The following is a 25,693-nucleotide window of genomic DNA, read 5'->3' on the forward strand; positions in this document are numbered from 1 at the left end:
TGACGCCGGGGGGCGCCAAGACTAAAGAGCTAGTGGTCGTCAGGGTTCTGGTTAAAGCTTTGTGTAAAATGTAGCTGTTAGTTAAATTATTGTAAAAGAGCTGTTTTGGAAAAAATGCGGTGACCACAATAATTATTTGAACTAGGATGGACAACTTGGATTCTATAACTCCGGAAGCATTACGTCCAACGCAAGCAAGCAGATTTTCTTCACAAAAGTCGGTTTTGCCGCCCATTTTGTGCGACAAAGACAAACATTTTCTAGCCAAAGTACACTTGTTTATTGAAGAAGAAAAACAGAAAACAAGATTTAATGAAGATGATCAGAGTTCACAACGTTTTGCAATTTACAGGTTATTAAAATTGTTGTTTGGATTTTATAAACCTGCATTATTATAGGCCTATATTACTTGAAAAACTTCCTTGAAGATTGGAAATTATGTTACAATTAGTTTTAAACAGCCTTAATTTAACAACTTGTCAATAAACGAACGACTTGATGTGTAATCACTTTGAAGCAATAAAACCTTAACTTTAATTGTTAAACTGTACCAGGTTTAGTTAACACATGCTTATCCAATTCTACAGATTAAGATTTTAACCAGTATAACACTTTCTCTGTGTTAAATGACACAAAAGATTCACCATAGAAGAAGCTAAAAAATTATAACTTTTTGTTAGTTTACATTGTTAATTTTATTAACTAATATACCAATAAAGATATTTTACATGTTTGCAGCGAGGCTTTCAATCTAGTAGTGAACCATGTGACAGTTTATAAAGATATTTTGGCCGACATAAAAAGAGAGTATGAAGAATGCATCAACGCATTGCAAAATGGGCAGAGAGATACTTTGTTTATTAGGAATAAAATAAAAGCTTTGGCGAGTCTTCCTTCAGCCATTGCTGGATATCAAAGACGAAAAATAGATCTGGAAGAAAAGTAAGTTTATGTTTTAATTTTGCACACATTCTGTTTAATCTCAAATGGTGGCCAATTCATTGCATCAACGTTCATACAATTTTTATTTGAATTGATTTGTTGTTGTACAAATATATATATTACTTATGTATGTAATGTAATAATGCATGTAATACAACATCATGTTTATCTTTTATCAGTTCATTTGTCTGTGCACTTGTTTTGATTTAAGGTTGAATTCTTCGAAATTATGATTTGATTATCCTTCAGGTTGGCCATTTTAACAGCAGACAATGAAAGGTTACAAACCCATCTGGATACTTTAAAGATAAGAGACGACCAATCAGAAGTCTCCGAAGAAAAACAGGGAAGAGGGGAAACTCCTGAGGAGTTTGAGGAGAAACGTCCGATTCCAGGTTTTAATACTTCAGCAATCATTTCACTTCTAAAGGCTGTTTAAAAGTTGTATGTTTTACAATCTCTATTTCTCTAACATTCTAGTCAAAATCACTAAAATGAAGTTTTAGTGAAATTTCTGCTTGTGAACTTGTCATAAATTCTGGCACTGGTTATAACGTTTGACGATTTTAAGATATTCTGGTCGATTTTAAGGATTAACAGTGGCACAGTGGACGGATGAAACCATTCTCCAGGAGTCAGTAAGTCGACTTGACAGAGCGATGCAGGAAATTCTGAAACAACAGAAGAGCGCATATGTCCCTATCAGCAAGAAAATTGAGGTTTTGTAAAACATTTTACAATCACTTACGTTTCTCTTGAAAGTACATTTTTTTGTTTAGTTCTAGATTAGTCGCAATCATATTGTGGAAAATTTTTCAGACGGAAGCCCTGCTGCAACAGCGAATCAAAGCTCGTGATGATACTTTAAGCAGAGGACTAGAACTCCGGAAGAAAAATGTAAAAATCAAAGCTGCTCTTGACGCGTTGAAAACTTATAAGCAGAAGAAAGAAGAAAACAGAGACTTTAAAGAAGGTTTTTATAAATAATGTGATGTCGCATCTTAACGACAACGCTTCATTTAGATTTTACTGATTAGATGTGACGTTCAAATTAATTTATTCGATGGAGTTAGCACACTGGGCTGCTATGCGTTTCAGATCTTGGTGAATACATGATAAAAGTGTTGCGAGGAAATCGTACGTTGCAACGTCAGTTGTCGTGGATGGATGATGGGGAAAATGTAAGTTTAGCAAAAATATTAATTTAATAACGTCAATGAGAATGACATGGTTCCATGAAACTTGTTTCATTAGAGATTCACGAAATGACATTTGATATTTCTATCATTCTTTATTTTATTTAATAGATTTGATTAACAAATTAGAGTTGATGACCTGGCACACCGACACTTTTTTAGTAATACATAAAAATTTTGCTTTTACCGCCGTGCATATGATTTCGAAAACAAGAAGCTCATTTTGTCACTGACATTGCATCAACATGTGTCTATAGTCACCTAAGGCTAATATAACTATGAAGCTTTCACAGTTCCCTATTTGCTTTTAGAGTTGCGCTTAAACAGAGGTTCTTTCTGCTTTATCAGGCATCTTTTGAAGAGGATGACCCATCCAAGGAGAAAGAGGCAGAATTGATCCTGGAGTACATAGATAAATTCAATGACTTCTTCCTTGACGAAGAGTACGAGAAAGCGGCCGTACATGCTGCAAACAGTCCTCGAGGTGTTCTTCGAACCATGGAGACTCTTAAGAGGTTTATAATAACTCATAAACTATTCGTTCCTATAATGTATTGTCAATTATTTCGTCATTAACTGTGAGAAGCAAAAATTACGATGATGGTGGTACGTAAGTGATGAGCAGTAAATCATGTGGATCATCATGAGTAAATCATGTGGATCATGTGCTTTCGCAAATCATCGTGCTGCCATTAAACATTATCCAGGTTTTGTGATGTATCACGTGATTGCAAAAGCTTACCCTCTCCGCTGCTGGTGTATTCCGAAGCACTCATGCATTCATCTGCAGCACAAGAGCATGTTGTTGACGAGGAGATGTCGTTAATATGCTCAAGGTTAATCAATGCCCTTTAACGCTTGTAAAACTTTTTAACATCTCGTGTTAAAAAAATGTTTCGTTTCTAGAATGAACACATTTTTTGTTCGACAAACATTTACAGGTGTGCATTGGATGAAAATCGTCCAGAATTGATCGAGCATTGGATTTCTCAGCCTTGCATCACTGTAAGTGACGAATTGGGCTCAAGTCTGGTGGAATACAGGTGAGAACTAAACGTGGACCTGTGACAAGCCACGAGATTTCTTAGAGCAAATACGTTTTGCCTTATCCAATATTTCAAGATTTTTCGGTGGTTTTTCGCAGTCAAAAGCACCCACAGTACGAAGACCTGTGTCTTGCGATCGCTCATGAAGTGTTCGTGGAAGTACAGAATCACATGGAAGTTTGCAAAACTTTTTATCAACTCAACCAACTTAGCTCCCTGCTGGATTATTCAAAGAATGTTGCAAAGTTCACTACAAGTAAATAATAAAACCCGTTGAACTCTAGAGCTGTTTAAATTATTCTTGCTTTGATGATTCTTGTCATGGACACTCATCACATAACGCAGATCAGTACCTTCAGCTCATAAGATGTTGTCCCAGTGGACGTCTTGCCTGGAATTTGTGTCGACCGTCTAATGAGCTCACGCCTGACCTTGAACAAGTAGACCACCCGATGATGTCGCTCTACCAAGCCACTGCCCTGCCCATCAGGTATGAGGGCTCTCTCGTGATTGGTTGATTGCCATAGCGACTTAACAAGGCAAGTTCTGCCTCCTCTTGTTACTGTTTTCATTTGGAAACACAAAAGTTTTTATTGGTTCTGCTGTGCTTGGACCATAAACCGGTTGCTGATGGATTCGACCCAGTCAACATCTGCGGGTTAACTAGGGTTTGCATTGCAATATTGTCTTGTATTTTAATGGGTGGACTCCTGAAACCTGGATGATACCTTACCTAGTTATGATCTCATCTCTGTGTTCAGATTCGACCAGGCGATTTGTGCGCTCATCAACGCTGATGACGTCAATGCAACAGATATCGCCGCTCGCTTCTTAGATGACGTGTACACCGATGGTTTTTTAGAAAACGAAGACGGATATGTCATAAGGTCTGGTGACGTCACATCCCTTCATCGGATCGTTTATGATGAAACAGACAGCGAAGTAGCCGACGACGTCATCTCGGACTGGATGAGAGTCGCGCAATTTTGCGAGGATAATGACCTCACAGAGGTTGCCATGGAGATACGTGCGGCGCAGGTGGTGAAGAAAGCGATTGAGAAAGCGTTGCGGGTGATTGCGCAGGACGAGAAGGAGGCATTCGACTATTACACTTGAATTTCTTTCTAACTATCACTTATCTTTCTTTCACCTAGACTGCTGTTCTTAACAATAAAAGATTTATCGAACATTGTCTGCGGTTATTTTAGAATAATGGTCACTCGTTTTCGGATAATTGTCAAAGATACATTTCTGCACCGCAGATTCATCCCTTCCAATAACATCAACATCACATTGTCAGCAGCAACATATTTTACTGATCATGGTTGGCACACACAGTCGCAAATATATTGGCGAGCGCTACAGCAAGGAACAATGGCAGCGCATTAAAACGTAGAAGCACCAAGTAAGGAAATTGCAGATAAAAGTTCTACTCATTGCATGAGGTTACCACTTAAAAGATTAAAATGAGCTGACAACAACAACAACGTGATTTGGAGGGAGGTGTCACCTTTTAAAACTTCAGTGTTTATCAAGAAATGGCAGTATTAGGGCAAAGTTAGGGTCACCATTTTATCCAGGACATTATTTTGCGCTGTAATATGAATTGAATGAAATAAAACCACAATTTCCTCTCCCGTTAGAAGGCAGAACTTCTATTCATGCTGCTTAAAATCTGTTGATAATCATAAATTTATCATCCGTCTTCATCCATTAAAAGATCCTCATCAGCTTCATTGAGCTTTCCTCCATCGATCTCGTCCACGTGGTTGTCTGCATCGCTAAAATCATCCCAGTCCTAAAACGGAAGATCGACGTTTGATGATACCGTTGTTAGACTTTATTCAAATACACAAAAACAACTTAAGGTTCATGAGACTTGCTAACTTGCACAAAATAACACTGAAAGATTTATGCAAGGTCTTTGCAGGTTTTTACTAGAAAGTAAAATCTCAAAAACAGTGAACATCTTCGAAAGATTTTATTTTATGCAATTTAACAACATCAAATATGACTTACGTCAGATGACATTGAGTGGTCGATGGTGACCCCGTCAATCATCATGTCCTCATAACCATCTGACGAATCTGTTGATGAGATGTTGGAATTGAACTCACGTACAATAGGAAGCAAGGTCCAGATAATGCAATATCTGAACTAGTATTTACCACACTAAATACTACTGATTACTTCAACTACCAAATATCAAGGAAAACAGCAAATACAAGAGATGGGCAGAATACACAGGAAACAGAAATAGAGTTAATTGAAGGCGATGACAAATAAAGCAAAGACGAACCTTCTTCAAAGATGGCGAGCGGCTTTTGCTCTTCCTCATCGTCCTTCCGTGATGCGATCTGGCTCATCACCAAGTCCAGTTTGCCTTCCAGCCGCGACAATCTTCCGTGGGTCTTCGTCCGGACATTCATCAGCTGATAGAGACGACTCAACAGAGGGACAACATCAGGAAACTAGAGTTTTAACAAACAAACAACACTTGGTCACAGATCAACAATCGCATCAACATCATAGTGATCATAAATTCAAAATTTTTGAGGGATAATGTAATTTATTGAAATAGTTTTTTTGAGAATGTTTCTATAAACACATTAGAATGCAATGACTGTGGCTGTGTGATAGCACATGGATAACAGAAGCATGACCCGTGTATAACAAAAACTCACTGTCATTAGGTACGAAGTGTGGCAGCTTAGGACAGCTCTTAACCATTTCACAAAAGTAAGACACCTGAAAAAAAAAGGGTTGGACATGCATCATTTAAAGGAAGCACATGAACACATAGTTAACATGCGACTGGAACCAATCCTCACTTCTCCGGACTTCCTTGCAGTCTCCCAGTGAGTTCCTTGACCAGGGGGATGATGTAATGAATTGGAAGTTGCCTCACGGTGTTTCGAATTAAAGTTTCATTCCCGTGTTGAAGAACTTGCTGCAAGATGGAAAATAATGCTCGGTAAACTACCGTTAACGTGCGATACGGGTTCTGTGCGTATTTTCATTATTTGTGCATGACCAATGCAGTTAACAATCACGACAAAGTTCAAGTTCCTTTTAGTTCACCTAATGAAGCAAGCTTATGCTTGTGAAAGCTTGTGTAGAGAATTTAAAAATAAGCGTTAACCCTACAGTGCCATTTTATATCTTGCATTTTCAATTTACTATACACTGTAATGGGTTAACAGGGATCAGCCACGATGGACAATGCTCAAATCGTTTGAGTTAAAGTTTCGTTCTTACATTGAGTACGTCCCGGTCGTTGCTTTGAAGTCCTTGTGAAAGCAGGACAGAGAAGGAATCAGCGGTCGGAGCCAAAGTAGTTTCCTTCACGACAGGGGGTGGCTCCACGCTGAGTGCACTCAAACGCTCCTCCATTGTTAACTGGAAAGAATTTCAAAAACACACAAATTATTTTTAGTTCAGTTTTTTAAAGTGTTTAGTGTTTTGAAAGTTGTCTTTGACAATTCTGAGCTAAAGTGCAGAAATGAAACTGAACGCAGCTGTCACAAAACCAGCTGTTAGTTACCAGGGACCTGGATACCATAAGTTAGTTATCTGGGACCTAGCTACCATTAGTTAATTACCTGAGATTCCCCAACTGATGGAAGTTTCTTTCTCTTTTTACCAGAAATCCCACCGACAGAATGTCCAGGCACGCCGGGTGCGATCGATGAAGCATATTTATTTTTTATCGGTTCACGTAGCTACAAGATGTTGAAGAGTAAGTCAGCATTAAAGTGTCGACATGCAAGAGACTAGCACACGAATACAAGTTGACAGTGGATAGCATAAAAAACCAACTGACACGTGTCATTCAAAAATTGCAAGTGTGCAGTTTGTTCCAAGAACATTGAGAATGTGTAAGTTGTGACAATTTTACCAATGGCAGATTATCTAAATACGATTATGTTTACTGATTTTTCTTCCGTCGACACGATTCAAACCTAATTACAGATTGTTTAAACATCACCTTCATTTTGTCTTCTTCCATAAAGATCTCGCTTTTGGTCGGGTCTTTACGAATGATAACAATATCTTGTAGTTCATGGTCGGCGAGATTCTGACACAAAAATCAAGTAAAAAGCCAGTGGTAAACCTCATCGTATGTCAACGCTTCCACAAATTATTATAAAAACAATTCCACTTAAAACGCTCACAATTTGTTCAAATGCAACGTTGTAATCGGAGCCGTATGCAACGATGACCACTGGGCTGTCCCCATCTTTCTTCTTATCAAACGTGGCGCTTATGATGTTTAAAAGAACGGCATCTTCTGTCACTACTTTGATCGTCCTTGTTGGGCTTAAAGGCTTCTTCAAAGGTCTACATAATGCACAAACAACCACAAATATTATTCCGATAAGATACAACTCTGAAACCACGTATATACCAATAAATAAATAATCCGAAACCAAATTGCTAACGTGTATTCACCCATTTAGTGCATGACAAAATATGGCAACTTCGCCATCTTGTGTCAGGGACAGAAGATAAGTTGGACAATCGGGAATGTTAGGTGCAAGGATGTCAAAAGTCACAGGCTCTGATGGAAGGAGGAACGAGCAGAGAGCGATCTTCTTGTGCTTCGTATTCCGAACTTGCCTGATGAGTCACAATTGAGTTAAGAAGCCACAATCACCAGAGATAGAAATGCAGTCGACTAAAATGCGATATAAATAAATAGAAGATGATTAACTACTGACCAAGCACTAAGCACTCGATCTTCTGATGCTGCTGAGAGGAAATACAATCCATCCAAAGCTTCCAGAACAGATGCGTCTTGTCGTGGAGAGAGTGAGGGAAGAGAAACAGTAGAGAGGGAAATAACCGGAGTAGAATGACCGGCATATCTCTGTGATGATGATGAAGTTTGCAATTAGCAGATATTACTCGGATCAATAATTCAAACATTTCATGTATTTGCTTATAGCAGCACATTGTCGCGTGAACTGCAACAAATTTTTGTAAATTGTCTGAAAAATTAAGTCTCAAAGGTCTCCTTGATACAGTGACAAAAAATTGTACCCTTAAAAGTTCTTTTGTTTTTAAATCCCACAGTTTAATTGCTTTGCCGGCTGACAGGATGGTCTTAGAGTGAGGCCCGATGCAGATGCTGTAAACCTCGCGTTTTTCTGCTTTCCATTTGCTGGAAAAATTAACAGTAATTAATAAAATCATTGGAAGTAATTGCAAGAAGTTTAGTTCAACAAATGCTGCTAAAATGATGGAGAACAACGAACCAAATATGGTTTTGTGCGGTTACATCCCATTCCACGATGTTTTGGTCATCAGAACAGGAATAAAAGGTCGACTCATTCAGCCATGCAATGGAGTTCACTTTGTCACTGTGACCTCCGCTCTGAGAATACAAAAATTGACAGTTAATAGCCTATTCCCATATATAATGTTTTTTAATAAAAATATTCACTGCAATTGTTGCGTAATAATCGAGCATTGTTTCGTAAAAACTTACATATTTAAACACAAGTTCCCCATTGAGACAATTATATAATAAAATATCGCCGACTGCAGTTCCGAGAGCAATGAACTCCAACTTGTCTTCTTGTGACTCTTTTTGTTTTAATTTCTTTTTCTTCTTTTTTGGATTGTTCAACTCCTGCAAAAAGGTAACAAAAAACAAAATAGACATGTAAGCGAATGTCCAACTAAGAAATATATCCACAGGTATACATCAACTAAAACGTTGCTGTGAAATGTAAAGCATAGAAAGGTTCAATCATAGCATCAATGTGCGCACAGCTTGTCATACACTGACAACATTTTTCATCGTGGTTCGAACCAGGATTTCTTAAATTACCACTTTTTACCTGCTTATCTCTGTGATGCGGAATCTTCCAAGAGAGGCAAGTGAACGATGCAGCAAGATGACTCGCCGGCGTGTATTGCTGCTTTTCCTGCCCGCTTCTAACATCCCAGATGTGCAGGACGCCATCGGTAGAGCAGACCGCTAAACTGTCATTGCTTCCAAATGAAGAGCAGCAGTTGGTATTTATTGACATTGTTACTGTCAGCAGCAACTACCAGACTATCAGATGTAATAGAAAATGCAATAGAAAAATTTACAAGAAATAGATTTGCAATTTTTACCGCAGGCTGATCAATATACAGTATACTTTTAAAAGTTCTAACAGCATATTGATTGCAATAAAATTAACAACAGTTCACACATTACGTACGAAGCTGCATCAAGCTTGTGTAACAGGCACAGTACCGAATTATTGTACCGGCATCGATACTGTTGTTACTTTTCAAAAAAAGGACCGGATTGATGTGTTCAAAAAATTTTAATCGATCCCAGTACTCGGTACTTTTCACGTGATTATTATAAAAGTTTAACAAGTATGTTTTCAAAAATACATGTTTATTAATCCTTGATACTAATTTTAGAATTTGTTGATTTTTTTAATATGGAAATGTCAAGTAAAATTGCAAGCGATTAACGCTACATATGTTTTGACCAGGAGTAACATTTACCGGGGACATAATTGTAGCTAACATTGCATTTGCAGCAGCATCTTTTACACAAAAAGTACTGAACTACTTTTTTTAAATAGTACCGAATACCGGAACCGTCGGTACATTTTTTGCAAAGTACCGGTATCGATGGTAATTTCAAAATACCAACTGCCCACTTCTGAAAACAGGACAGCTATAAAGTCGGTTAAAAAAGTCATAAATAACTTTATTAACTAACATACACCACTTAAATGACAAAGTTTATTATGATGTCGCTGTGAAATTTAATGTAGCTGGAAATGGCGTGTGAAGTGCCTGGAAACGCAAATATTGTAGCAGCTGTATTTATCATGGTATTGGATGAAAGCCAAACTCGGAGGTGAATGATTCAGTATTTGAGCAGGCATTGGGCTATGATCAAATTTATATGATTTTAATAGTCAATTTTAACCAATTTTCCTCAGGTCAAAACAGTAACGAAAAGTTTTACATGACTGATGAATTTAAAATTTTTTATATTTGAATAACGTTTGAGGTTAGTAATGACAAAACGTGTGTAAATAAGCAGGTTGTAGATTGAAGACTCATAGATAGGAACTAAAAAACGATGATAAGGGATTTGCAAACAACTCAAGTCGAAAAATATAAACTTTATCAGTTTCAGCAAAAGTTTAGAATTGCTAATTTGGTAACTCACGGAGCTTAAATCCCAGATCATCAACTGTTTGACAAAGAAGTCTGATTTTAAATGTCTTTTATCAAGATATCAGTTTTTTGATAGCCGATACTACTCCCGACTGGAAAGTACAGCAGCCTTTGATGAGAAATCGTGCACGCATTGAAGCCTCAATTATTTGTTTATTTATTATAAATCGCCAAGAAGATAAAATACTTTGGCAATTACATTGTTGAATCTCATGTGTGCAAGTGTCACACTTTTCGTTATGGTACGTAATCGATAGGTCTTGTTTGATGAGAAACCATGCGTGCACTGAAGGCTAATTTATATACTTGTTTGTTTATTTTAAATTAGTGTTCAAACAACTAGCTTTTCTTTGTTTAATTTTCTTAAATTGGCGTGAAAATGAAAACGTTTAGGGTGAACATTGATAAACCTTGTGTGTGCAGCTGCCACAATTGTGAAAAACTGTGAACAGATGCACAAGTCTCATTAACTTTTGTGATGATGATTGCATAGCTTTAAACGTAACTGAGTGTGAAATACAAAAATTGTGTTTAATATTAATATGCGTTTATTTACACACCGGGTAAATTTTCCTACTTTGTAATGAGAGTGTGCGGCCCCCCAACTGAAACATTTTTTCAAATGTGGCCCTCAGTACAAAAAGTTTGCCCACCCCTGCCATAGATCGTAGGAGTAGGACTATGTTAAAAATCATTATTTCTCAGCACAATAACTAAATCAAGAATTTGGACTAACCTATGATACGACAATAGTTTGGCTCATTGCCGGTAAGCTGCTACTAGCTAAATTTTGGCCTTAAGATTCTACAAAACCAGCAAACCTATAGCAATTTCTTATTTGCCTTAATCATCAGTAACACACGTGCCCTCTTCAGCATGACAAGTGGCAACTGACTTCGCAGAGTGACGCTAGTGTTGCCAAAATACTTTTGACAAAATTTACTGGCGATGTTAGCTATTTCTCTTTGGTTTTTTACACAGCTAACTATCAAAAACCTTCTTTAATGCAAATCCAAAAATAAAATTTTGTTGTATTAATGCTATGAATTGTAAAATGTATTTGGAAAAAAACGATTTTGCTAGCAAAAACAATAAACCTTGTGCGGCTAGGTGGTGGAGAGTTTAACTTCAACTTAAACATGTCTGAGTCCATGTATACCAAATTCTATTCCCAGCTGCGCTACTGTCAAACAAGGTAATAAAAACGTTTTTACGATTTAGTTTGTGATGATATTATAAAATTGCTTGCAAATCGAATGCTGCATAGAATACTTGTTTACGGAAATCGGCAAAGCAAAGCATTGCGTTACGTAATCGATTCCTCTCTGCTTATCGTATTAAGTCGTGACAAAAATGTCGTGCATGCCTGCTTTGCGTGTGTTGTTATTCATAGTTGTTCAATGCGTCACAGTCTACGAAGTTAACCATAGAAAGTGGTCGACTTTATTATGTAGCTGTCACAATGTCTTATTTAATGTAATCGTTTAAACAAGAAACAATATAACCAGTTTATACAGTTGTCATGGTATACAATTGATTCTAAGATTAAGAGAAGCGAAACAACGACCTGAGACCCATTTCACTTCGAGGACATTAAGCAATTCTACAGACAAACATTGTAATTGAAGTGATCGTCCTTACAGGCTAAGGAACGATAAACAATCATTTCATTACAAGTTGCTTTTATGAAGAGTTTTAAATTGGGGTAATACAAGAAAAAATCAACAAAAACAAATAAAAATGAGTATTAAGTGGAACTTCACAAGACAACTTCGGTAACCGAGGCTCGAACAATGAAAAATCATCGCCAAGTCTCCAAGGCGTGCAAAGCTTTTCTTCAGTCCAAAAATAAAGCTCGAGAAACAATACTTAGGCCAAAGCTGCACTCAGTCAAATGAGGCACTTAAAAAATAGTCTGATATAATAACAATCAATGCTATTTGTCAAATAATTTCAACATAAACAATAAATTGACTAGTAAAATGAATATAGATTCTATTTTAATAAATTAGTAGTGATAAAACAGTATTAATTTTCTTGTTTGAAGACTAATTTTGTTCCCTAGCGTTTCCCTTCGTTATACCTAGTGACGCAAATCATTCCAGAATCAACGTGACCTGCAGACCTAGACTAGCATTCCTATTAGTCCTGCAATATCATCAAGTTTGCCGTGTGTTTAGAAGTGTGACGGTTTTTGTGCCTATTTCTGCTAACTTTCGTTTGTTAAAGGCAGTCTGTTAGTGCACCAGTCTTTTTGCTTATGTTGCGTGAAAACATGTTAGACCTGAATAGGAACACTGCCTTGGCAATTGCCGGTATTTGCGGAACGGCCTTTATTGGATATTGCGTTTACTTCGACAAGAAACGAAGAAGTGATCCTGAATTCAAAAAGAAGCTACGAGAAAGTATGTTTATATTGTATCTTATTATTTTTAAATCTTTTGTGGAAATTGTGGCATACACGCACAACAGATCAAAAGCGAACTTTTTCACATGCACGCCCATAGCTAAAAATGTTTGCTTATTTCATTATTTGAGCGCTAATTGAAGATTTCAACGCATGCTATCAAACTTTGTTTTTCTGCATGCTTGTCTTTTCATCAAAATCTGCCATACTTTCCAGTGATTTTGATCATTATTAAACTTATAACACTCTTGCATATTTCCTAACACTTTTTAACTACATTTTATATATTTATTTATTTCAAACTGCTTTTAAAGGGAGAAGCAAATATGCAAAACAAGTCGGACCCTCTGGAACTACTGTAAGTGGAAACTTTGTTGGTTACTTTGTTTTTAAATTTTTTCGTTATAGATGAATAGGCTAAATAGCTTCAACATAGCCGAGAAGAGTCTAAAAAAATTTTCCAACTTGTTTATGTCACAAGAACCTTGATCACTTAATTTTTTTAAGATCTGTAACAATTTGTGATTGTGACTTAAATTAAAGTTTTCTTATTGTTCAGTTTCCAGATTTAAGGGACGTTGAAGCCGTCCAAAAATTTTTCCTCGCAGAAGTTCAAAGAGGAGAAGAACTTCTTGCTCTTGGAAACTATGAGGATGGAGTTGAGCACCTGACCAACGCGATCGCTGTCTGTGGACAGCCTCAACAGCTTTTACAAGTCTTGAAACAGACACTACCACCTCCCGTTTTTGCCATGTTACTTGAAAAGTTGCCGTCAATAAATCAGGTACTTTTTCATGCCTGTATTGATCTATTCTTACCTAAATCGGACTGGTTGTGAGAATGCACTGTTTTTTTCAGCGATTGGCGACATCACCGACTGTTGCACAAAAGAAACCCGATGATGTAACCACGGCCACAATCACTGATGTTGATGATTTGGAATAAATGCCCAAAAATTTTGTAACTTAACTGACCAAAACGCTTTGGACTTCTGCTCTTCTGAAAAACTCTTTACAGCGATCCTTGTTTTTTAAATACTTTTACAACTTTGAATACATCGTGTGTTTGTTCGCGTGTCATTAAAATCCTCAAAAAAGCAATGCTATGTGTGCATATGTATATGTGAAATAACGTTAGCATCTTTCAGTTGAACTTAAGAATAACCAAACTCTTTCATTCTGCATTAACAGCGTGACACTTGTAAAAAGTTAACCACTTTGTATCAACACAAATTATAATCTTCTGAAAATTGTGGCAATTTCCGGACGGTTAATATTTAAAGCATTGCAAGTATTCATCCTTATTAAATTAAAACGACACAAGACACACAAAACTAGTTATTACTAGTTATTAGTCATTACTTTGACTTCATAGTGTATTTTCTAGATTATCAACAGCCCTTAAATATGAGCCAGCCATAGAAAAATGACTAAAAATAAATACAAGTTGATTGAGAAAATAAAGCACTCGGCCATACAGGGTGCACTAACTCACAGCTGATAAAACTGGTCTCCCGAAGTTGGTAAGACTGTCATTACACTGAAAACATCTGCAGGGACCAGTTGGTTGCTTTAAGGTTTTCAAAAATTTTGAGTTAACAAGTTTCCACTCTTTGCATTTACTCAAAGAACAGCAAGAACATTTTAGAAATCTGCTTAAAACTTAATCACTGCACATGACACCATGCACTAACACAATAAATATATACGTATAATCAAAGTGTCATACATCCTGCAATAAATAGCATTGCGTCGCAGCACAAGAGTCAGTTTCGTTTCGCTTTTGATTTTCCAGACTTTGATGAAGTCACAGCTTTCTGTTTATTTGATCCTGAACCAAATAAATTGGACATGAATTCAGCTGCATCCGGCATTGAGGAATTTTGATTGAACATCTTCATCGATTCTTCCATTTCCTTTCGAACCTCCGGATCAGAAGTATTGACAAGTTTTGGCAAGACAGCAAACACGAGGAGCGGTAATACCATCATCAAAACCTGCATCACATCAAAACATTTGTTTAAATAAATTAGGTTATCGAAAATATAAAAACCAGGATTCGAAACAGGTCTTCTTACTTACCATTGGATTTTTGAGCATATCAAAAATGCTGAACTTCTCTCTCGCCTGAAAATACTTTGCAAGAGCAACCGCTTTCATTTCCAGTGGATATCGAACTTGAGCAACGGCGCTTGGTTTTAAATTGTTCAGCCTTCTTGCACGAATATTTCCTTTCGCTGACACGTCAATGCGAATGGGTTCAAATAGATAAGTCGGGGATAGGACTTCCAAAACATATGAGCCAGTGGGAACATTGTGAACAACGAATGACCCGTCTACCCTGTGAATATAGTTCATAATTTTATGTCAGGTAAATTTATGAAGTTATGCATCCAAAAATTTCAAAAAAATCTTTAGACTTATCATATACCACCATTTAAAATGTATAACGGTGTATAGCCTATAAATTATGTAATATAACGTACAAAATGTTTGTCTTAAATAGCTGTCGATCTTTATACGGTGTATGTAAATGTGCAAAGTTTGTTTTTTCAAACACATATGCATATGTTTCAAGATGTATGTATGTATATTTTGGGCAAAATTGACTAGAGATATTGCTTTTCTCTGTTACTGTCTATCGTATTCTGTTATTGTAGCATAGTTATTGTAATCGTTAGTGTGTATAGGCCATAGTCGGGGTATCCACAGCTTATCACAAATACTGTAGTTTAAGGGAATGTGGAGGCCCGATTTCCAAATGGCAATGTTATACTCTTTATCTGATTCATACTGTCTATCTTTTAGTGCACTTGTGGGCCGCAATACTGTGCCCTCTCTTGGCCACAGAAAGGAGATTCCGGTCCCTGGAATTGAGTTTCTTTTGTGTGGTTTTCTTTAATCAATCATTCATTGTTATTTTAAATAAACCATGTCACTTTATATATTTACTTCAGCTGCTAATATGCATGTTTTTAATGTTAGGGAACATGTCCTCTACATCTTGCAACAGTGTAGTTGTTTCGTTATTTGTGTTATTTTGAATTTAAATTCGTTAAATTTAGGAATTATTTTTTGGGTTTTGTGGCCGTGCTAACCTAAAATCTTGTAGCACAACTCTATTATTGCTATCTTGCATGTTTTAAGGCCTTGGGCGTTGCTACTTTTTCCTGCTCGTGAATTGTTAGTGAGCATGTGTTTCATTGTGTTATAACTACAACAGTTAGCATCGTAACCTTCGCTCCGTACAATTAATGACGAAAAAGAAACAATACACTATTGTCAACAACAATTATTATCTTACTTGATGAAACCTCTGTATTCCCCATCATCGAGAATTACTCTTGTATCTGCAAGATGTTGGTCTGCTGGCAAATAAACCTTTCCTTCGACTTTAGACAAACAAAAACTTACATCAGCAAAATATGCAATATACAAGATACACAGTAATCTCCAATCCATATTTAACTTAAGTATTTTCTGCAAAATTAAGCAAAGAAATTAAACTTATTATAACATTACATTCATTTCTTGACACACAACATCAGTACGCAGTGAATACCCTTTATTTTTCTGGATGAATTCCCTAGGGCATCCTGGCTTTGTAAAAATGGGTGCTCCCGAAAAAATTTGGATGCGGAATTCTAGCAAACTGAGTTTGGGTCTAATGCAAAAGTACATAACCAAGTGACGTCACAATTTCAGTAGCTGGGGTCTAGTATACAAATATATCCTGTGGTTGTGCACTTCTGCACTAGACCCGATCAATTTTTATATGCCCACTCTCCTATCCTAACAAGCTGCCTTTAACATTGAGAGCTACATCACCCACTGACCTACTTCTTCTGTGAACAATTGAAAAATATGAGGTAGTCATATTCACAAAAAATACCTTTTGGGTACGAGAGGAACAGTGGGATCGCTAGGTTTCTTGCCAAAGAGCTCGGAATTTATCTCTTTAAGTCTCGATTGGGACGTTTGTTCAAAAAAACAAATTTAAGAGTAACAAAAAATAATATTCTTATGTTCTGCTTTGGGGAATACAGAAATTCTACGATTTTGTACACTTCACCGCGAACAAACGGTGTTTTGACTTATAATCTCTTTGCGCTGAACGAACGCCAGAGTCAAATAATAGAAAACATACTAATTACTCAAATGATTTGTCAACCATAATTAATTACAACTATAATCATTTGTGTAATAAAAAACAACTGTGTGATAAAAACAACTTTAGGTAAGCCTATATCAGATAGGTTTTAATAATTTATTTATAAGCTACATCATTAGCTTCTATGATAAACGAACACGAACATCCCAATTACACAATAAACTTCGCTATAAACCAGACATGGGACTGTGAATAATATGGTAAAGTTTTCTAGTTAAGCAGTCATAAATATCAACAAAATCCTTTATTCATTACAGGCCTATTAATAATTATGAAACCCACAACCTTCAACTGGCGTTTATCGTAAATCAAAAATCGCTTCTACTGTTTTAAATCACTTTTTCCTAATGCTCTTTTAAAATCTAAATCACTTTATCCAGTGTTCGGCAGCTTCTCTAAATGACTATCATTTTTTCTTTGCAACAACTGAACAGTATTCTTCGAAGTGGGTTTGATGCCCGTCGCCGGGATGCTATCGTTGCAATGTATTGGGCTGGACATCAATGACAGTTTTCCCTGTTTAGCGGTCCTTGTAAATACTTCTAAATTCGATAAAAACTACAAGAAATTGCACAAAAACCACCTCAGCTACCGGGGCTCGAGTTATTATCGCGGGTTCAAGTCGTACAAAGATTTTTCTAAATCTAAATACAGTCGAATCCGCTTAATTCGGACACCGGATAACCCGGACAACCGCTTTATTCGGCCAAAATGCTCGGGAACGGAACAAAGCTAAAAATTGAACGTAAAAAACTCCCGTTAATTCGGACAATTCTCCGCTTAATTCGGAAACATGTTCGCAATTCCATCGTTAGGTTATGACACAATAAACAGTACTTCGTTCGTTTTAAGACAAGATGCAATTGCATTATGAGCGATTATGGTGAAACAATGACGATCCATGCAGTAGCAATCGACAATGAACTCATATAAGGCCGTGCCAGCTTCATAGTCGCTTTTACTTCGGTACAATCGCGTCCATCTTGTAGGACAAAATTGTACAGAAAAGTTTAGGACAAAAAGTGAAATTGCTCACTAAAGTAAACGAAGACGTTTTATGCGATCAGTGCCAGTTACTACAGTATAGCGCCGCTGCAATTCATTTATTACGCAACAGTACAGTATTTTAAATGCGTTTTTTGCCTTTATGCATTACCATGAAACGAACAATTGATTTTCCGCATTCGGACAAAGCCGTTTCTCCGCTTAATTCGGCCAAAAGTGAGCGGAACCAAAGTGTCCGAATTAAGCGGATTTGACTGTATATGTATTTTCTGCAAAACCAACGAGTGCACTCTTCTGCTCAGCAAGAGTTCTTTAGCTTAGTTCTGTTTTGTTTGTTGCTTGTAACAACCAAAGAAAACTTTGAATTGTAGTTGATGGCAGTTTCGGACGAAACCATTTTATTAAGAAAAATATTGCACACACAACGTCATTTCCGCCTGGAAGCTTTAAAAAGTGAAACACGTTTCTTAGGAAGCTCTTCTTTTGGCGATGATGCGGCGTCCACGTTCTTGTGTTCGAGAACTCTTTCGGACACAGCTGTCTGTGAGAAGTAACAACAATGAAGTCACATCAAGCTTATTTATTTCTTAAATATGTTCCAGTAGTACCTGGCGAGGCAGCTGGTCCGCCAGAGGGTTACTAAGAGCAGCAGTTCTGTCGAAAGGTGAATTTGTTGGTTTTAAAATTGACTTGGGAATGTTTTTTTCTTTTACTGTAGAACCGATATCTTCCAAGTGTGTAGGGTTGATGTCTTCTGAAACCTGAAAAATATGTTCCTGAATTGGAAATTATCACTTCAAATGTGCAAACGAAAAACAAGCATGTTGTTTTAAGGGGTTGTACTTGGTGATTATTTTTGCCGTCTGGTCTGAAAGTGACGCGATGTTGACCGATGTCTGCAGGAGACTGAACGGAGGCAGATTTAAGTTTCTCATTAATTGTATTTTTCTAAAACAGCAAAAAAATTTAAATAATTTTTGCAATAAAATGGCCTTTTACAGTAAATTTCTAGAAAGCAGTAAACAGGTTAATTGAAAATAAAAATAACTTACATCTCATATTAATTACAAATACCTGAATGTTAGCAGATGAGTGCTTAAATTTTATGATAACAGGTTCACATTCATCAGAGTCGTCACTATTTGCTTCTCTGCCTTCTGTGAGTTTGCCACTCCACGACACCTTCTTGGCGTTGCTTGGAGGAGTCTTTAAAACTTTTTCACTTTGTCCCTCATTAACAGGTTTTTCATGACTGCTTTTATCAAAGTTATCGTGGGTGGAGTTTTCATCCAAAGTTCCTCTAAAAGAAGTTCAATTAAGGATGAGTGAGTAAAGTGAGAGGAAACTCAAGGAAATGACTCACTGGAGCAGCATCTCATCTTCTTCCTCTTCAAGTCGCTCCAATTCATCCAACCTCCGCATCAAGTCTTCATTGTTTAAATACTGGAAACATATTAACAATAAATGTCTAAATTGTTAGCCTACAACGTATGAAAAAGTTTCATCACCTATCAGCTAGGTGTCAGTAGTCGATAAACACAGCAGCTTTAACGAATGAAATTTTCACCAAAGATTTTTCGCACAAAATTCAGAAAAAATAAGCTCACGGTAGGTTGGTGTTCTTCCCGAACATCTGGTTGATTATCTGTTGGGAGAGGAACTTCACTTGCATCAGATTTGTTTGAAGTTGGAGGTTGCATCTTAACCCGACTAATTCTCTTCCTCCTGCTAGGATGGAGATAATCTTCTGGAATATTCTGTGGAAAGAGATAAAAAAAAACTTTCCATCATGCATTGAGAGACTGAGATAGTATGATAATTTCTGATATAATGATGTAATAATGCAAAGACTTTTAAAACCGTATTAATTTCAATCATTTTTAGGTATAACAAGAATAATAATATTTTATAATCAAAATGAAACCATCAGTTTGAAAAAAGGAATTCAATCAACCTAACCTGGAATGCCAATGCCAACCTTTGTCATTTAACTGATTCATAGTAATTACACTCACATAAAGTTTTGCTTATTAAAAGTTTAAAATAACACAAGTTTTCAAACCTCTTTAATTTCAATCGCTTTATCTTCACCATTGTTGTTATCGAGTTCTTCGGCGAATTCTGTTTTCTTGTTCAAATTTGTCATCACTTTATCAAGGTCGTCAAGATTTTTATGGACAGACTCCAACCGGTGATCGACTATCTTTAAACCCTTGGAAAAATTAATCGTTGATGTTTATTTCACATTTTGTCAATGCACGTCTTAAAACACCTCAAGCACCACGGAAAACAACAAGATAAATCTCTCATAACATCATTCACTCAGCTATAGACAATGGTGTGGAATGAAGCATACTTGCTTACACGAGACTTCGGCAAACCATGAGTCACCTAAATGAACCATGACTTCGTTGGTGTGAATCAATTTACCTGGCATGAACGCAAATTTTCCAAGTGGTACCTAAAAAAAACAGGGAATTTTAGAACGTCAACTGGTCATTTATGTAAACATAATTACAAACATAGAAACATAGCAAACATAATTTTTAAGACCTTTTTGTTTGAAATGTCATTGAAATTGTTTTCAAGTGACTGAATACGCCACAAATTAAATGTCAAAAGCTTTCAAACATTTAATATTTTATGGGTTGAGTCTGCTATGTTTCAACATGGATATACCAGATTGGAAAGTACACAGCAGTTTTCAATCCTAAAAAATCATGGATGCAGAGATAAAAAACTGAGATTCACAAAGTGTGCACACTTCTCAAAGGATAGATTACAAATTAGCATGAAAACAACCAAAACTGCCATATTTATTTACTCTAGCTCAGTATGAACATGATATAATTAGGCTTATTGTGTACGTTGATGAGTCACTTGCATTTGTGTGCTGCGTCTTCCACTATGGTATATTTTAACCTTTTATTACTTAAATAATGTTTTACCATAACATCATGGCTGACTTTGTCAGGCAGGGTTGCAATACGTTTTGCAAGATTTTCATAATCTGATTTTATGCCTTCCCTGAAAAACAAAACGTAAGCTAAATAAAACCAAGCAATAGTTTTAAGTCATTTTCCATAAATCTATCATCAGTTATTCTAAACTATCTATATTCCATGAGCACTACACAACTCATAGGCGTAGTAACTGATAATTTCAGCTTAAACATGGCCGCCTAATATCAGCTTAATAAGCTTATTTTATCATTTACTTATCAACCAACACAAGCTACAACAAAATTTGTCCCAATTTAAGCTGCTCTACTAAGAGCATGCCTGCAAACAACTTGATAATGTTTCAATAAATTTTGAGCAGTAAAAAGACAATAAAACGTGCAAAAATGATAACTTTAAACCTATATTGATACAAACCAATGGTCAATTTGTTTTTTAACTTCGCCAGTGGCCTGTTGGTGCGCTTCTCTTAATCTGGCCACTTCATTCTTGGACGAGATCGTATTATTACTCATGTTGGTTATTTTCCGAGCAATTTTATTTGCAGCAAGATTGCTCGATCATGCACACAATCTAAACATTTATCAACGGTATAATTAAATGTGCCTATTTACTCCTAAAAACACCTTTAAATGGGTGTAGTATAAAAGTGCACATCCAAATGACATCACAATTCGAGTAGCCAGGGTCTGGTATACAAAGATATACGGCAGTTGTGTACTTCTATACTAAAAAACCTAAAGAAGCATATTTATTTTAACCACCCTGCTGTCTTAACACAAACATGCTGCTGATTTGTGCTGAGTAAGCAAGTATTGTGACTCAGCACAAAATATTTACGCTGGGCTTTGTGACCGCGTTCATTGTCGGCATAAGTTGTGAACATGTTTTTGTTTTGTTGTGCTATAACACCATTACTTGCACTCCCTGCCTTCATTAGCAAGATTATCATAACGAGTCTCGTGAATTGAAGCGGGTTATATACGATTATGTTCAGAGGGGAATGAATTTTTAACAATTTCATGAATTGAAAAACTGAACAATTGTAGTGCGAAATATTGACCCCTCTCTCTGTGACGTATTAATTGCTTGGTAAGTAATGTTTCATGACCGCTAAATCGTTTCAAAAGTTCCCAGTTTAGAAACATAAAATTATAACTCATTAAACTGTAATCTTTGTTCAGAAATCTCTAGTAACCTGCCCTTATCGAAACACTTCCAGGCTCCAGCACACAGCCTATAGGCCTACATGACGGCTACAACAAAAGTGGAATTTGGCGATAACCCACTTAAAGAATAGGCTACTTTCCAAATTCGGGTTAGTTTCGAATGTTAACAACGAGAAAAACAATTGTGTTGTATTGTATGTTATTGTTGTGTATTATGCAAGTTATTGTAATTTGGCAGGTGTTTTCCACAGTAGGAATTAAAGTACCTACTTTCCCTATGTTCTGTTGCTATAAAAATATTTCCGTTGCTCGTGATCGTTTTTAGTTTATTGGTCATTAAAATCAAAGAAATTAATAAACATATAATCGGGGTAGTAAAGTTTTGGTGGTTTCGACGCCATCATGGTTTCGTCTGCGAAGACAAAGTAAGATGTTAAACATACAAACAAAAGCATTTTAATAAGTTAAAGCTCACTCAATGAAAAAGTTGCCTCGAACAATTACCCCACAAGGTGGCGGTACAGTGTAAGGATAGTCGCATATCTTCCGGCTTTCGTCATAAACAGTGCCTGGAGGGCAGTTGTACAAGAAAGGACCGGCGCCGTTATTTGCGCATGTGTAGAACGTGTCACAATCAGCTTGGTACTGACCAGGTGGTTTGCCCTGAAATATTTTAGAGTTGTTTATTTAGGTGCGAGGTTTTTACAAGCACTTCAACTGTGCCTTATTTTTCATGTTTTCAATTATTATTTCGGTCTTGCTTTATATTCATATTTTATAGTTCAGTCATAAACTAAAACAGAACTTATAACAAAGCTAAAGTTTTGGATGAGGCAAAATTTTGATTTCATACGCAACAAAAAATGTAAGAAACTCTTTGTTACGTCGCAAGATGGTTGGTCGGTGTCGATGGGAGGGGTAGTCGTGGGCGGAATTGGCGGTTGGTTTGTCTCAGTCCGTTCCGTGGTGGTTGATTTGCTCGTACTTGGAGCTGCGGTCGTCGTCGTGGAAGGGGGTTGGGTTGATGACGTGGTCACAACCGGTGGCTCGTTCTGTAGAAAATTATTGGATTTTACAAATCTGCAAGTTGTAAAGAAAAGCTAAACACTTCGGGGAAAAAATAAATGGAGTTTTTTTTTATTTTCTCACCCATCCGGGGGGTGCTAGGGTTGGGCCATCTCCTATTGCGATGTCTGCGCATCCGTAAAATTTCTCTTGTGGTCCGCACCCTAAACAGCACTTCCCCGTCTCGTCACAGGCCCAAGTATTTCCTGCATAACAGGCCAAGAACTCAAAAGTGGTTTGAGAGACAAAACAAAGCTTTCAAAACAGAGTAGCTTCTAAGTTTAAAGCAGCTGAAGAATTCGGGGTCACCAGAAATTACCTGCGTGGTACTTCCACTGCAATATACACTGATCGCAAGTAACCTCTCTCGGTAGTTGAAGTTGATAATTGTAGACCCATTCGCCTTTCTTGGGTGGAAAATATTGTGTCGAGCCATTTAGCAGAGGCAGTAAATATCTTAATAAAAAATCATTGCTTTTTATTCACCGTGCAGACATAAACGCTTCATCCATATGTCATGACCTAAACCAAAACTGGAAATCGAACAGCATTTTGTTTTTATCAGTATGACAACTTAAACAACAGCGGAGTATATGCACAGCGACAACGTACTGATTAAGACAATCGTGTGTTCCTGGAACCGTGGGATTATTCCATGGGCACAAGCGGAATTCGAAGAAGCCCAAATGATGAGCGGTCAGCTTCACAGATACTTCCAGCATTGAGCCTGGAATTACAGTAGAGACTTTTTAAATGAATAAATGTAGAATTTTTTGAAACTTATGAACTTTCTAACTTCGTTGGCATGAAACAGATTTTTAAATATTTGCAAAACATATGCTTTGGTCTATAACGTTATATTACTTGCCCTGACTATATTGTCTAACAATGATCCCTTTTCCGTATTTTCCGCCAGCTTCATTATCCCTGACTCCGTCATACGGATCTCCGCAAAGTCCGCATTTGCCTCCAAGATTTTGTTGATGCTGCATCATGCAAAGTTGTGAGCCTAACTCCGCAAAACGTTTATGTTATACTTTAATCGCTGTGAGTTAATTTTGGGAACCTGAAATCCTCCGCAGTACAACTGGTTGTCGTTCCAGTTTTCTTCGACAATATCCTTATATGGTATGATGGCAGGATCCTCATCTTTGACTCTCCACATGTAAGAGCGGTTGGGAGGTTCCATCAATGTTCCGTGAGAGCGGACACTCTCCGCAAGCAAGAATCCGAAAAAAATCACTGCAATATAAAAACATAAAAAGGTTTTATTACAATTACCTGCTTATGGAAAGTAATAATAACACGGTTACATTAATATTGAAGCCTAACTTAGAGCCTATATGTTATTTTTATTAAATGCACATACGTTGAATGAACATTTTCAAAAACAAACAAGTTCAGCTTTTTCAATCTCTGTTAGATTTCCTACAGTTTCTCGGGAACAGCTAAATGAAAATAAAATAGTATTTTTCATCATACAAATCCACCTTCCCTCTTATATGCTACATCAATCCTATAACCATTCCCTATTTCTTACACCCATTTCCCTAATCGCTGGAAGGGGAAAACAGACATATGTGTCTTAGGACACGCTGAATTACTCATCACTGTTTGGCACCTGGCAGTTAAACTGTCTTGTTCCCAGGCTATCAGTCTGATGTAAATAAAGTAAACGTATGCTCATCATTGCCTGGCGCTCCTGGTTTCATTCCTAGGATTATAACTTAACGTAAATAGAGTGGCCATTCCAGGAAGGTGTAGTCAACTCGATAAATAAGTTCTAAGCCAACTGATAAAACAACATTCCAACAAAGCTCGATTTGCATCAAAGGCAAAGTGATTTGAAAGGCAAAGTCTGCGCTTCTTTTCCTAGATAGTGTTTCCCAAGGTGACCGAACACGTAACGAAACAGCGACCAATGCCCAACGCACCTTTGCAACCTCGGTTTATGTGGATTTAAAGTATATGATGTTTTTTTTATCACGTGATGATTATTTCACGTGATGATTGTTATACACTGTTGATTGACATAAACGATCGTAAATGACATTAGGCAAAAATTACCGCGCCTGCCTAAACATAACAAGCAATAACTAGCAGTTGTGACATGTAACTTACTTACATTGAGTTCGATCGATTGAGTCAACGATTTATTGGAAATTCTCGTGACAATCTGCAAGTGCCACCGGCTGACAGGATTGCTGCACGGACGCTCATAAATTCACTATGTTTGGCTGCTGCTGAGCATTAAATGGGTAAACAATTGAGGCTTTGCAGCACCCGCTCGCACGTAGCTGCCTTGCTGTGTCTGCAATCGCCACTTGCTCATATAGGACTTGATAGATTTTCAACCCACAAGAATACTATTCATCAACATGATGACAACTAAATACAGTATTTATTTATTTTAGATATAAATAAAAATTTAGGTATAAATCAGGAAACACCGTCATATTTATAGGTAGCGCAACACAACTGGTTACTATTTGGTGGTGACAATTATAAAAATTTACCAAAGCTAGCATTTGTT

At 36.9% G+C, this 25,693-nt stretch overlaps 6 protein-coding genes across 6 annotated transcripts; 2 read left to right on the plus strand and 4 right to left on the minus strand.

Annotated features, from left to right (window-relative positions):
• The first annotated feature begins 44 nt into the window (after positions 1-44).
• Positions 45-4,371, plus strand: LOC143445021 (clathrin heavy chain linker domain-containing protein 1-like). The gene is made up of 12 exons (XM_076943813.1): positions 45-352; positions 739-942; positions 1,192-1,337; positions 1,534-1,661; positions 1,762-1,915; positions 2,041-2,123; positions 2,487-2,653; positions 2,846-2,974; positions 3,080-3,181; positions 3,283-3,440; positions 3,530-3,674; positions 3,946-4,371. Exons 1-12 carry the CDS (start codon positions 147-149, stop codon positions 4,298-4,300), a joined length of 1,977 nt encoding a protein of 658 aa, XP_076799928.1. The 5' UTR covers positions 45-146; the 3' UTR covers positions 4,301-4,371.
• A 106-nt stretch (positions 4,372-4,477) lies between these two features.
• On the minus strand, positions 4,478-9,268 carry LOC143445022 (WD repeat-containing protein 43-like). The gene is made up of 15 exons (XM_076943814.1): positions 9,031-9,268; positions 8,676-8,819; positions 8,443-8,561; positions 8,228-8,348; positions 7,906-8,054; positions 7,637-7,804; positions 7,360-7,525; positions 7,173-7,262; positions 6,787-6,906; positions 6,443-6,583; positions 6,016-6,134; positions 5,869-5,932; positions 5,484-5,655; positions 5,204-5,271; positions 4,478-4,982 (listed from the first exon to the last, which is right to left on the minus strand). The coding sequence occupies exons 1-15, from the start codon at positions 9,220-9,222 to the stop codon at positions 4,881-4,883; spliced, it is 1,935 nt and encodes a 644-aa protein (XP_076799929.1). The 5' UTR covers positions 9,223-9,268; the 3' UTR covers positions 4,478-4,880.
• A 3,243-nt stretch (positions 9,269-12,511) lies between these two features.
• LOC143446885 (mitochondrial import receptor subunit TOM20 homolog) lies at positions 12,512-13,891 on the plus strand. Its single transcript, XM_076946738.1, has 4 exons — positions 12,512-12,789; positions 13,106-13,149; positions 13,351-13,575; positions 13,650-13,891. Exons 1-4 carry the CDS (start codon positions 12,645-12,647, stop codon positions 13,734-13,736), a joined length of 501 nt encoding a protein of 166 aa, XP_076802853.1. The 5' UTR covers positions 12,512-12,644; the 3' UTR covers positions 13,737-13,891.
• A 255-nt stretch (positions 13,892-14,146) lies between these two features.
• Positions 14,147-16,289, minus strand: LOC143446884 (endoplasmic reticulum membrane protein complex subunit 7-like). Its single transcript, XM_076946737.1, has 3 exons — positions 16,095-16,289; positions 14,873-15,131; positions 14,147-14,787 (listed from the first exon to the last, which is right to left on the minus strand). The coding sequence occupies exons 1-3, from the start codon at positions 16,250-16,252 to the stop codon at positions 14,557-14,559; spliced, it is 648 nt and encodes a 215-aa protein (XP_076802852.1). The 5' UTR covers positions 16,253-16,289; the 3' UTR covers positions 14,147-14,556.
• A 1,942-nt stretch (positions 16,290-18,231) lies between these two features.
• On the minus strand, positions 18,232-21,673 carry LOC143447279 (uncharacterized). Its single transcript, XM_076947300.1, has 10 exons — positions 21,344-21,673; positions 20,915-20,993; positions 20,323-20,427; positions 20,029-20,178; positions 19,574-19,723; positions 19,330-19,409; positions 19,041-19,266; positions 18,810-18,914; positions 18,575-18,727; positions 18,232-18,507 (listed from the first exon to the last, which is right to left on the minus strand). Exons 1-10 carry the CDS (start codon positions 21,439-21,441, stop codon positions 18,394-18,396), a joined length of 1,260 nt encoding a protein of 419 aa, XP_076803415.1. The 5' UTR covers positions 21,442-21,673; the 3' UTR covers positions 18,232-18,393.
• A 731-nt stretch (positions 21,674-22,404) lies between these two features.
• On the minus strand, positions 22,405-24,654 carry LOC143446325 (uncharacterized). Its single transcript, XM_076945917.1, has 9 exons — positions 24,530-24,654; positions 24,227-24,402; positions 24,029-24,146; positions 23,773-23,887; positions 23,480-23,616; positions 23,245-23,366; positions 22,980-23,147; positions 22,600-22,758; positions 22,405-22,507 (listed from the first exon to the last, which is right to left on the minus strand). The coding sequence occupies exons 1-9, from the start codon at positions 24,540-24,542 to the stop codon at positions 22,496-22,498; spliced, it is 1,020 nt and encodes a 339-aa protein (XP_076802032.1). The 5' UTR covers positions 24,543-24,654; the 3' UTR covers positions 22,405-22,495.
• Between the last annotated feature and the right edge of the window lie 1,039 nt (positions 24,655-25,693).

Source organism: Clavelina lepadiformis, chromosome 2 (genome assembly GCF_947623445.1).
Source record: "Clavelina lepadiformis chromosome 2, kaClaLepa1.1, whole genome shotgun sequence".
Taxonomy (NCBI): domain Eukaryota; kingdom Metazoa; phylum Chordata; class Ascidiacea; order Aplousobranchia; family Clavelinidae; genus Clavelina; species Clavelina lepadiformis.

Coding starts and splice junctions, on each gene's coding strand:
- LOC143445022 (XM_076943814.1), bottom strand. CDS start 9,222: ATGTCAATAAATACCAACTGCTGCTCTTCATTTGGAAGCAATGACAGT. Junction 8,055..8,227: donor AAACAAAAGAACTTTTAAGG/GTACAATTTTTT, acceptor TCATCATCACAG/AGATATGCCGGTCATTCTAC. Junction 7,263..7,359: donor ACGTTGCATTTGAACAAATT/GTGAGCGTTTTA, acceptor TTTTTGTGTCAG/AATCTCGCCGACCATGAACT.
- LOC143445021 (XM_076943813.1), top strand. CDS start 147: ATGGACAACTTGGATTCTATAACTCCGGAAGCATTACGTCCAACGCAA. Junction 1,338..1,533: donor GGAGAAACGTCCGATTCCAG/GTTTTAATACTT, acceptor GTCGATTTTAAG/GATTAACAGTGGCACAGTGG. Junction 1,662..1,761: donor CTATCAGCAAGAAAATTGAG/GTTTTGTAAAAC, acceptor AAAATTTTTCAG/ACGGAAGCCCTGCTGCAACA.
- LOC143446884 (XM_076946737.1), bottom strand. CDS start 16,252: ATGGATTGGAGATTACTGTGTATCTTGTATATTGCATATTTTGCTGAT. Junction 15,132..16,094: donor GAATACAGAGGTTTCATCAA/GTAAGATAATAA, acceptor CTATATTCACAG/GGTAGACGGGTCATTCGTTG. Junction 14,788..14,872: donor ATATGCTCAAAAATCCAATG/GTAAGTAAGAAG, acceptor GATGTGATGCAG/GTTTTGATGATGGTATTACC.
- LOC143446885 (XM_076946738.1), top strand. CDS start 12,645: ATGTTGCGTGAAAACATGTTAGACCTGAATAGGAACACTGCCTTGGCA. Junction 13,150..13,350: donor TCGGACCCTCTGGAACTACT/GTAAGTGGAAAC, acceptor CTTATTGTTCAG/TTTCCAGATTTAAGGGACGT. Junction 13,576..13,649: donor AGTTGCCGTCAATAAATCAG/GTACTTTTTCAT, acceptor TGTTTTTTTCAG/CGATTGGCGACATCACCGAC.
- LOC143446325 (XM_076945917.1), bottom strand. Junction 23,888..24,028: donor TGTTAGACAATATAGTCAGG/GCAAGTAATATA, acceptor CTGTAATTCCAG/GCTCAATGCTGGAAGTATCT. Junction 23,617..23,772: donor ACACACGATTGTCTTAATCA/GTACGTTGTCGC, acceptor TTTTTTATTAAG/ATATTTACTGCCTCTGCTAA.
- LOC143447279 (XM_076947300.1), bottom strand. CDS start 21,441: ATGAGTAATAATACGATCTCGTCCAAGAATGAAGTGGCCAGATTAAGA. Junction 20,994..21,343: donor AAAAAACAAATTGACCATTG/GTTTGTATCAAT, acceptor TTTGTTTTTCAG/GGAAGGCATAAAATCAGATT. Junction 18,728..18,809: donor ACGGCAAAAATAATCACCAA/GTACAACCCCTT, acceptor CATATTTTTCAG/GTTTCAGAAGACATCAACCC.